This window comes from Oryctolagus cuniculus, chromosome 2 (assembly GCF_051225735.1).
Source record: "Oryctolagus cuniculus isolate XC-2025 breed Fujian yellow rabbit chromosome 2, ASM5122573v1, whole genome shotgun sequence".
NCBI lineage: Eukaryota > Metazoa > Chordata > Mammalia > Lagomorpha > Leporidae > Oryctolagus > Oryctolagus cuniculus.
In genome coordinates this window covers 174,463,704-174,475,492 of record NC_142868.1, presented here as the reverse complement: position 1 = coordinate 174,475,492, position 11,789 = coordinate 174,463,704, and the positions used below count along the sequence as shown (strand labels likewise).

At 42.5% G+C, this 11,789-nt stretch overlaps 1 protein-coding gene across 2 annotated transcripts in view; it reads left to right on the top strand.

The window, feature by feature from the left end:
* Positions 1–11,789, top strand: part of RASGRP3 (RAS guanyl releasing protein 3) — a 46,935-nt gene that overhangs the window by 30,226 nt on the left and 4,920 nt on the right. For both annotated transcript variants that reach the window (XM_089326542.1, XM_089326541.1), the window contains exons 10-13: positions 30–177; positions 7,597–7,633; positions 10,851–10,976; positions 11,271–11,632. In XM_089326542.1, the coding sequence (XP_089182668.1) occupies positions 30–177; positions 7,597–7,633; positions 10,851–10,976; positions 11,271–11,632 (673 nt within the window). The remainder of the gene's footprint in view (positions 1–29; positions 178–7,596; positions 7,634–10,850; positions 10,977–11,270; positions 11,633–11,789) is intronic.

The following is an 11,789-nucleotide window of genomic DNA, read 5'->3' as shown; positions in this document are numbered from 1 at the left end:
ATCCCTCCCTTCTTTGATTCTCTTAACAGAGATGGCTTGATCAGTAAAGACGAAATGATGGCTTACTTCCTGAGAGCTAAATCCCAACTACACTGTAAAATGGGACCAGGATTTGTCCATAATTTTCAAGAGATGACCTACCTGAAGCCAACCTTCTGTGAACACTGTGCAGGATTTGTAAGTCTGTTTTCCATCATTTTCCTTGGTGGGTAGTTACTGGTGCAGCATTCTGAGAAGGTAAAAAATGACACACTCACTAGAGCCTGCTTTGGGTCAGAAATAAATCATGATGGTTTTCTGACAGTAAAAATTAAATGAAAGTGAAGGCGAGATCTATGAGGTTAGCTGTGCTCTAGGAATGCAGGGTTGGCAGACAGCGCAGGTTGGTGAGAGCTGCTAATATAAGAGAGTGGTTTGTCTGTTAATCCCTGCCAGGGAAAGGTGTCAGACCAAACTCCTGGCATTCATCACTAATATTCATAAGTAATTGCAATTAAACAGAGCATTTATCTTAGCCAGTTCCTTTGAGTGCTCATTTCATATGGTATTAGTCACTAGAAATCCACTGTGGCATGACTCAATTAACTCCCAACTCAAAAAGGAAAAAAAAATCTTTTAGAGAGTAGATGGTTATAATACTAAGTAACATTTACCTAACACTTGACAGTTACAAAGTACTTCCCCAGTCACTTAATTTCATTAAATCTCCCAACAAACCCTTCCCTTTGCCTATGACTATAGAGGGCCACAGGGGACACAAGTGTTCTGACTTGAATCCTGTGCTCCAGTTGCACCATGACAACAAATGGAGAGTGTGTCCTTCATTCCTCACATTTGAGAAATCGTTGGGAACTGAGGTTAGCTTTTGGCCCTGCATGTCTTCCAGTCTATATTCAAGTTAAGTAAATGGGAAAATGTGGCATTCCAGGTGAGGGCTGCCAAACACCCCAGTTAGTATGATGGTTGCTCTTTTCCTAAATGCCAGAGCTCAGTTTTGTTTGCTTTATTCAGTAGTCATATCCCACTGTTGACCCATATTGAAGCCATTGCTGATATATGCTTCCCCTAGATGACATTGTTTCTTTGGGGAACACAAGGGCAGGAATTTGTGTTCAAGCATACAACCACCTGAGAAGGAGTAAGTAAGAGGCAGATGGTACCTCAAAAATGATTCCAGGTGGGTGATAGCACTTGCTATGGTCAAGGATCAAGGTAAGACTGGCCGGTGCCACAGCTCAATAGGCTAATCCTCCGCCTGCGGCGCTGGCACACCGGGTTCTAGTCCCGGTCGGGGCACCGGATTCTGTCCCGGTTGCTCCTCTTCCAGGCCAGCTCTCTGCTGTGGCCAGGGAGTGCAGTGGAGGATGGCTCAAGTGCTTGGGCCCTGCACCTGCATGGGAAACCAGGAGAAGCACCTGGCTCCTGGCTTCGGATCAGCACGGTGCACCGGCCGCAGCAGCCATTGGGGAGTGAACCAACGGAAAAGGAAGACCTTTCTCTCTGTCTCTCTCTCACTGTCCACTCTGCCTGTCAAAAAAAAAAAAAAAAAAAAAAAAAAAAAAAAGGTAAGACTGAGGACCTGCTCTTTCTCAGCCAACAAAGGAAAAATGCTTCTGTTCCTGTCCCCACAGGGATTTGCAGCTCCAGGCCACTTCTTTAGGAAACAAATACATCTCCTTTTTCATTTTGATGGAGATTGGGGGAAAGAAATATCTAGATCTGATGATGCTGAAAAGGGAGGGAGCTTTGGGTAACACATCAGTGTTGTTTCTTGAATCCTAGCTGCTCCACTTGCAGATCCAGTTTCCTGCTAATGTGCCTGGGAGAGCAGTGGGTGATGGTCTGGGTTCTTGAGTCTCTGTCACCTGCATTGGAAACCTGGACAGAGTTCCTGGCTCCTGGCTTCAGCCTGGCCCAGCCCTGGCTGATGTTGGCATTTGCAGAGTGAACTGGTGAATAGAAGATCTCTCTCTTTCTCTCTCTCAGTCATTTTGCTCTTCAAATAAATAAATCCATCATTTAAAAAAATTAGAGGAAAGAAAGCTCTGGACTTGAAATCTGGAACCTTAGGTTTGAATCTTGTTCTTACGCCCGTTGACTCTCTCTGACCTAGTTATTTAACTATCTTTGAGTCTCTGTTTTCCTATCTGTAAAAGGAAGGAAATACCTGCCATGTTGCTGTGGTAGCAAAATAACATTAGGCATGTTGGATGTCACATAGTTCAGTGTATTTCTTTTCTTAATGCTCCTTGAAAATTTTAAATTAACTTATTTTTAATTTTCCTAGTCCTTTATATTTTTCAAAATACATGTAATTTCATTGGTAAAATTTGATTTTGTTTTTTTACTCACTACTCACATACATTTAAAAATATCCATTGGTTTTCAAAGGAATTCATCAGTACAACTCTATAGATGTGTCATTGATAAGAATCGTGGAAGAATGCAAGGGACCATTTTCCAATGGCTGCATTATTTGTTTTGGAAATAAGTTCAAATTTCAGAGTAAGGATGACAAACAGACATGACTTGTGCTGCAATCCATTTATTTTAGAATTAGAATTCCAGAAGTGAAAGTGTTGGTGACTCCCTTATTTTACAGATGAGGAAACTGAGATCTGGAGAAAATTGACTTCCCCAAGGTCACATGGATCATTAAAAGCAGGACCATGAGTCATCTCCAGGTCTCCTGACTCTCATTCTAGTGCTCCTTGTTTTTTTTGTTTTTTTTTTTTTTTTTATAGAAATAAAAGCTTATTTTTCATCTACTTGAAAGGCATAATGACAGAGAGAGACAGAGACAAAGAGAGAAAACTTCCTTTCATTGGCCAAAGTCAGAAGCCCAGAACTAAATCCATGTCTTCCATGAGGTTGTGGGGGCCATCATCTGCTGCTTCCCAGAATACATTAACAGGAAATTGGACTGGAAATAGAGGAGCCAGGACTGGAACAGGCTCTCAAACATGGGAGGCAGGCATCCCAAGTATTGGCTTAATCTAGTGTGCCACAATGCCCACCCAGTCCAGTGTTCCTTAAGCCTTAAGAAACTATTCCAAGTATTAGAGCAGCTCTGATTTTAAAGGAATGTGGGAAATATTCCTGCACATCCATCTATCTGCACAAGGCCTTTCCATGGCTAGTATTTTCTTCCTGGTTATAAGTATGCATTAACACACCATGTCCATACTTTTAGTCCTCATGGAACTATCATTTGTGTCTCTCTTTTTTATTTTAAAGATTTTATTTATTTATTTGAGAGGTAGAGTTACAGACAGTGAGAGGGAGAGACAGAGAGAAAGGTCTTCCCTCCGTTGGTTCACTCCCAAGATGGCTGCAATGTCTGGAGCTGAGCCCATCCAAAGCCAGGAGCCAGGTGCTTCATCCCGGTCTCTCATGCGGGTGCAGGAGCCCAAGAACTCGGGCCATCTTCCATGCTTTCCCAGACCATAGCAGAGAGCTGGATTGGAAGAGGGGCGGCCGGGACTAGAACCAGTGCACATATGGGATGCCGGTGCTGCAGGTGGAGGATTAATCTACTGTACTGCGACGCCAGCCCTGTCTCTATATTTTTTAGCAGCTCCTGTGGCTTGCTGCTATCTCTGGACATTAGGACATCTCTTGTTATTCATCTTTTCTTGGCCTACCTCAGTGGCTTTTGCTCACACATAGACCACCTGGGAACAATGGCTTTGCTTTCTGCTTTCCCTCATTATTATAGATGGAGGCTTTGCCAAAATAATTTCACTTCTGTGGAACTCAGTCTCCTCCTATGTAAAAAGAAGAAAAATATTATTACCTATCCTACAAGATTATTGTGGGCACTAAATGAGTTAAAACATGTAGAGAGCTTAAAATTGTGCCTTTCACATAGCAAGAATTCAATAAATGTTAGCTATCATCTTTACTACTATCAAGGCTCCATAGAGAAAGAACTGCTTACACAATGTTTGTTGGTCCTTGCAAATTTCTGGATTATCACATCCCCCTTTAAAATCATTTCTATTTCCCTTTCTTTCATTCACTGGGACTCTGCCCAAATACCTATAAAGGTTGGAATTGGGCCTTGCCAAAGCCAGGAGCCAGGAACTAAGTCCAGATCTCCCACATGGGTAGCAAGCGACCCTAGTGCTTGAGCCATCACCTGCTGCCTCCTAGATGTGCGTTAGCAGGAATCTGAAATTCAGGGATCTGAACAGAGCAGGACTCAAACCCAGGCTCTCTGATATGGGATGTGGGTTTCCAAATGGCATCATAATGCTCTTAACTGCCCTGCCAAATGCTGGCCCCATATTTACCCTTCATAAAGGAGGAGCAAACTAGATTAGACTGGGCCAGGTTGAGGCCAGAAGCCAAGAGCTTCTGGGTCTCCCAGTTGGGTGCAAGGGCCCAAGCACCCGGGCTGTCCTCTACTGCTTTCCAGGCACATTAGCAGGGATCTGGGTCAGAAGTGATAGCTTTTTTTTGTTGTTGTCAAGGTTTAGTTATTTATTTGGAGGCAGAGTTACCAACAGAGAGAGGGTGAGACAGAGAGAGGTTTTTTGTATACGGGTTCATTCCCCAGATGGCCACAACTGCTGGAGCCGGGCCCATCTGAAGCCAGGGGCTAGGAGTTTCCTCCAGGTTTCCCACGTGAGTGCAGGGACTCAAGCACTTGAGCCATCTTCCATTGCTTTCCCAGGCAATTAACAAAGAGCTGGATCAGAAGAGAAGCACCTGGGATTTGAACCAGCGCCCATATGAAATGCTGGTGTTATAGGCTGAGGCTTAACCTACTATGCCACAGACAGCCCTGACAGCTTCTTACAAAGCCATGATGACACACTCAGGAGCATTGCTCACCTGTGATACATTGTGAGCCATGTTCCCATTCGTCCCAGGTGGGCACCTGTCCTGCTTCTTTCAACATCATTTAATTAAGTAAAAAACAACCATGTAACCTAACCACTAGGAGGTTGGGAAAGGAGCTTCTCTGACTTGAACTAGGCCCATTTAATTGATGAGACCATGCGTTCCTGGTGTCCCTGTTACCCATGTGTAAGTGCTGCAGGGAGGCACAGGAAAGATCATGATGAGCCCCCTTCTTCACAGCGTTTAGAGGGAGTCCGTCAGGAGGACAGACACCACCCTCTGGACAATGCCCCTGGAGTGCCTGGAGAGTCACTCCCTTGTGAAACCATGGACCCTCACACCTCTCCTGGATAATTTGTCAAGTCAAGGGATAGCATTTCAATGATTAAAAGATCTTAATTGGCTTTTTGATTCTAGAATCAAAAATAATACTTCATTCCGTAAAATAGAAAAGTGTTCTAAGGAGCCAGGCAGACAGGGAAATGCTGAAGAAAGCAGAAGCTAAAACAATGTGCCGGTGGGCATTTAATGCAGCAACGAAGACTTCACATGGGAGGCCTGCATCCCCCATCAGATTGCCTGGGTTCAAGTCCTTGTTCCACTCCAGGCTCTAGCTTCCTGCTAATGTGAACCCTGGGGGGCAGCATGTGATGGCTCATGTACCTGGGAGACCTGGATCGAGTCATGTTGCGATCTTTTGGGGAATGAACCACTTTTAAAAAAAAGTAGAAAATTGGTCATTTCCAAGTTATTTTGGGGGACAGGGAAACAGAAAAAGAGAAAAATAATGGATTGGTTACCAACTGGTTAGTGCAGGTTACTTTTTAAAAAACATTTATGTATTTATTTGAAAGGGAGAGTTACAGAGAGGCAGAAACAGAGAGAAAGAGAGAGGTCTTCCATCTGCTGGTTCACCCCCTAGATGGCTGTAACGGCCGGAGCTGTGCCAATCTGAAGCCAGGAGCCAGGAGCTTCTTCCAGGTCACCTACGTGAGTGCAGGGGTCCAAGTGTCTGGGTTGTCTTCTACTGCTTTCCCAGGCCATAGCAGAGAGCTGGGACAAAAGTGGAGCAGCCAGACTCGAACTGGCTCCCATATGGGATGCCAGGACTGCAAGTGGTGGCTTTACCCACTATGCGATAGTACCGGCCCCTCAGGTTACTTTTTGTATGTAACAAATAAGGCTGAGGAAGCTTCATTATCATGATCATTGAAACCCAGCCTGTTTGGGAAATGTGGCTGTTATCTCTTATAGTTTCTTGGAAAGTAAGATAAACAGTTTAGTTTCAGTTTGGTGATACAGAACTGTAGCATTGGGTAGCTCCATTTTGGTTTTGGGTCTGGTTTGCTGGGACTGTAAAAGAACTTGGTCCAAAACATGGCCTCCTATAATTTTTATTTAACAGCCACTCCTATTTTGTAAGTGGAAGTCAATAACTTCTTGGCTGGCAGATTCTGAGGCTTTTCTACATCATATACAGCTTTGGCGCAGGCCAAACATGAAAGAATTGTGAAGATTGAGTATATGAGTAAATTAGTTTCCTCTTCTGAATTCTTTCAAGGTACAAATTCTACTCAATAAACCTAATTTCCACACACGGTGCAGGCATTTAACTTAGTAGGGAAAATTCTGGATTTGAGTCCCTGCTCTGACTCCAGATTCCAGCATCCTGCTAATGCAGTCCCTGGCAGGCAATAGTGTTGGCTCAAGTAGTTGGGTTCCTGCCATGTAGATCTGGATTGGCTTCCCAGCTCCTAGTTTAGGGCTGGCCCAGTGCTGGCTGTGGCAGGCATTTGAGGAAAAGAGCAGTGGATGGAGCTCTCTTGCTCTGTCACTGTTTCTCTGTTTCACTGCCTCTCAAATAATTAAACACTTAAATAAAATAATTTTACAAATCCAAACACTTTAGTGTAAAGTTGATACCATCCTGCTTATTAATATTTTTTAATATTAATAATTTTCTGGGCTCTTGTCACATATTTGGAGAATAATTCTGGCTCAAATAGACCAGACAACATGGTAAGTTTGTGACCTTTTTATTCAGTGAGAGAAATGTACAGGAGAGTGAGGGCTTTATTTAGGGGAGAAAGAAAGTCTAGAGGCTAGGTTGGGTTCATACCAAGCAGAGGGCAGGCCAATAGCCATGTGGAGCAAGCGTTTGATCATGAGCAGTTACAAGCAGCTTAGCCAAGGCAGAGAGCGATTTTGGGGCGCTCCTCGGCTTTTGTATGCTTTCCAAAGGGGAGTGATTACATAGTCTGATGGGCAGGTGGGCATTCAGGTGAGATCAGGTAAGGGCATGAGATCACACAGGGGCCGTGGTTGAGGGCGTGGTCTCAAGCTTACAAATCGAATCGATTTTATCCTATCTGCCTGCCTACATCAAAGTGCATTTCTTAGATTGCTGTATTTCCTATAGTGATAAGGAGAGATGGCACTAGGGGCTTCCAAACACAAAGTGGTCATCTCCCCTGTAAATCTTGCTGAGAGTGTGTCATGCCGGAATCTAACAAACACACAAATGCTATTTCCCACTCCAGCTCCCATTTGGCTCTGAGAAAGAAAAAGGAAGCAAAATTCATGTTATCACCACAACTGGGGTGGGCTGGGAGAGGGTCCTTCTGTTTGACAGGAAGAGTGTTAAGAGCAGTGACATCCTGTTTGTGCCTGGCCAGTCATGAAACTTCCCAGAACTTCCTCCCAGATTTCTCTCCAGATTCTCTGACAGTCCTTTGTCTTTTGTTGCAGCTCTGGGGCATAATCAAGCAAGGATACAAATGCAAAGGTAAATTCATGTTCTTACTGTTTTTTAGTTTTCAAACTGAGACATTTTAGGTAGGAATCCAAATTTTCTGGTTAAGCAGCAAAAGCTCTTTTTATTTTTAAAATTTTTTGTTTTAATTTATAATTAGTTTTTCTTTAACAGATTCAATATAGTTCATAGATACAATAACAAAAGTTCTTGATATCACTGAGAACTTAGGTCTCTTGTGCCAATGGCCACCAAGGGTGAATGTGTCCAGGAAGGAGTCACCAGAGTTTTAGAGAACCAGAATTAAAAATTTACAGCATGCTTTGAGAGGGCAGCAAGCCAACCTTATCAGCATACATCCATCTAGCCCTGTCTCCAAGATCCCTTAGGAATCATCAGCCATTATGTTCCTAAAGGTTTACTTATAAAACACAAGAAGTTTGTATTCCTTAAATAAAAGGTTTCTTTGGGGAAAAAACAAAAAAAAAATAAATAAAAAATGAAAGAAAGAAAAGGAGTTGTTGAAGGGAAGGAGCCCAGGTGAGCTGAAATTTTGTTAAGAAACCATCATTACAACACCAAGAGTGAACTCTAGTGTCAATTATTGCCTTTGGGTGATAATGATGCCGATGTGGGTTCATCAGTGGTAAAAAATAGCCATTTGGTTGTGAGATATTGGTTACAGGGGAGACTGTATATGTGTGAATGCATAGGATATAGGAAATCTCTGTGCCTTCCTCTCACTTTTGATGTGAACCTAAAAGTACTCTAAAAAACAAAGTCTGTTAAAAAAAATAAGAGAATCATCAGCGTCCAGTTAAGGTGGGAATTCTGAAGTGTGACAGCCTTACTAAAATACTGGCTATAAGAACCTTTGCAGAGCCAGCATTCAGCCAAGTGGCTAAGATAACATATGTCCCAGATTGGAGTGCCTGGTTTGATTCTCAGCTCCAGCTCCAGATTTTAGCTTCTTGCTAATGCCTCAGAAGCAGTTGCAATGGCTCCCATGCCACTCGCATGGGAGACTTGGGTTATAATGCAAGATTTTGGCCACTACAGGCATTTGGAGAATAAAAAAGTAGACAGGAGTTCTGTTTTTCTGTCTCTCTGTTGCTGTCTCTTTCTGTGTCTTCTGTGTGTATGTCTTTCTGCCTCTCAAATAAAATTTATAAAAAAAAGAACTTCCCTTCAAAGGGAAAAAAAAAAAAAACACTAATTTCTGGAAGACATAGGCATTTCCTCCTACTTTCTCATAGCTAGTCTTTTCTCTACTAAATCATATGGATAATGAAGATAATAAAACATGAGAGACATAACTTATTTTGTATGTTTCAATGAATTCATTCTAATATATCCCCCATTTAACTGAAATTTATAAACTGAATATATATATATATATATATTTGACAAATGCAGTATGCATGTGTGTTAAGCCTGTGAGAATATATTGCTTCATATATATGTGTATATATATTTGGTTATTACACATTATTGGTGTTTAATCTGAGTTGCTAGATACTTTGCAAATAGTTTATATTGGTTCTTTAAAAAATCTAGCAATGCTCTTGAAAAATATAATGACATTTTCAAAAGGAAACATTGTAATCATGAACACCTTTAGACGAATGCTCTTCCCACAATGCCTTTTTTCTCTAGCCATCTTTCAGTATTTGGTCCTGTTTTGCATGAACAGAAAGTTTATGTGAAGCTCCTAGCTGGAAGCCACAGTTAAGTACTCAGAAGGTCCTTCCCTACAGAACTTGTTTTTCACTTGCTTTGGTTTAACTTGGATTTTTACAGTCAGACTTCAAAAATATTATAGTATTTTATTTCCTAGCAATGAGTCACTAGTTTTATTCTGGTTTCTGTTCCTCTGTTTCCTGAAAGACACACACACATACACACACACATACACACACACACATACACACATTTTATGAAGGTGAAAATTAATTAAACTCTTGGGTTATCTTGGGACATATAAGTACAGTGTTTTCTCCTAATGGCACATAGAGTAGAAAAAATTAATTAAAATAGACTAAACATGGTATCAAGAGTATTTGAAACAAAATCATTTGTGGAACAATGGATATTGTAAATACTTAGGTTTTCTTTGATGTTGAGTGAAATATACTGTAGAATGGTCATATCTGTTCAATGATTCTAATTGAAGTATAGGACTCTCAACATATGAAATAATTATGAGCTATGTTCCAACATGGCCACATTTTTCTACCTCAAGTCATAATTAATATTCTGCTGCCTTAACTAAGACATCTTAATGGGTAATTTCACAGAATCTGCTGTATGCCTACATTAATGAAATATCTAAAAGAAACTACCTTTGTAAACAGAAAAGGTTTATTTTGGCTCATGATTTTGGAACTTCACCGTCCAAGATCAGGTGACCCCATTAGTTGGACATCTAGGGAAATTGTTCTTACTTGGCAGAGTGTCAAGCTGACAAAGAGAATTACACGGCAAGAGCCAGAGTACATCTTGTGCTGCTTCCTATAAAACCAATATGATTCAATCATGGCCCCACCCTCACAACTCAATCCAATTCCATCACTACTTAAAGACTTCACTCCTAAATACCAAAATTGGATTAAGTTTCCACCCTATGAGTACCAAGCCTTTAACACACAGGACTTTGGACAGCACCCAAACTCACATCCAAGCCACACATGAAGGACATGTTTATTGAGCATATGCCCACCTTGTTTTCTATTTCTATATAAAAAAAGGAAGCAGAAGATACACTTACTTGCCCTGAAAAAGGTTTCTGGAAATGAACAAAAAATCCAGAGAAGTACTCAGTGGAGGAACATATCACAGTAAATCAGCAGAGGCAGCTGTTGGTCCCAGGAGAGGTGAAGCTGAGACTCCAGAGCCTCTTGGTGGGGATTCCATCTTGGCCTGGGAAAGAACCCCAGTCCCACATGATTTGCATTTCATTTTGGGCAAGAGTAACTTACCTCTCAGACTAGGCCCTTCCTTCTGCATGCTCCCTAAGCACCTCAATAACTTACAGAGAGGAACAAGTTGAGCAAATAGAAAAGGACTTCAGGAGCTCAAGAGAGATGGTATGGTCCTTTTTCAGCCCCTAGATACATTCTGTGGATCTGCATTGGGCTGAGAGTCAACCTAGAAGTGGGTGGGGGAAGAGAAGGCTGGCAGCTCCAGTGCCACTCTGGAAGCCCAGTCATGCTTCACATTCCTCATGTGTGACTCATTTGGAATTTTTCAGACTGTGGAGCCAATTGTCACAAACAGTGCAAAGACCTCCTGGTTCTGGCCTGCAGGAGACTGGCCCGGGCACCCTCCTTGGGGAGTAGTCATGGGTCACTGCCAGGAAGCCCCTCAATACCCCCAGGTAATGTCCTCTCGGGTTGTTTTTTTTCTTCCACAATGTCTCATTGCTCACCTCCCATTCCTGGACCTCATTTGGGTTCTGAGTCTAGACTCTTGACTTCTAGACCCTTGACTTCCCCGTCACTTCTCTCTGCTGTCAGGTCTAACATTCAACTCCCTTGTAGGTAATTTAGTTCTGTTTCTAGTTTGTTTCTCTGGGACCTTGCATGTCAGATTCCTTTTCTTTGCATGGACATTGAAGGGTTGCTCTCAAACATCCAGGTGTCAATTAATTACTATCTTCTTTCCCCCTCAGTGCAGGATGATGTATTTGAGTTTCCTGGGGTTGCTGCTGGACATCAGGACCTGGACAGCAGAGCCATCACACTGGTCACAGGCTCTTCCCGCAAGATCTCTGTGAGGTTACAGCGGGCCACCACCAGCCAGGCCACCCAGACTGAACCTGTTTGGTCGGAGGCTGGCTGGGGGGATTCAGGATCCCACACCTTCCCCAAAATGAAATCCAAGTTCCATGACAAAGCCGCTAAGGACAAAGGTTTTGCCAAGTGGGAAAACGAGAAGCCCAGGGTACAGGCTGGAGTGGATGTTGTTGATCGGGGCACCGAGTTTGAACCTGACCAGGATGAAGGCCAGGATGAGACCAGACAGGATGGTGAGGTCAGTGTTATGTAAAACAAATAAAACAAAATGAAGGAGGCTGAAGGTGCTGAGATGAGCATTAAGGGAGGAGGCCTTCTAGTGTTAAAAATAGGATATTTGCAAATCAAGGTATGTCACTTTTGGCCTTTTTGTTGACCCTGGAAGGATGGTTTCT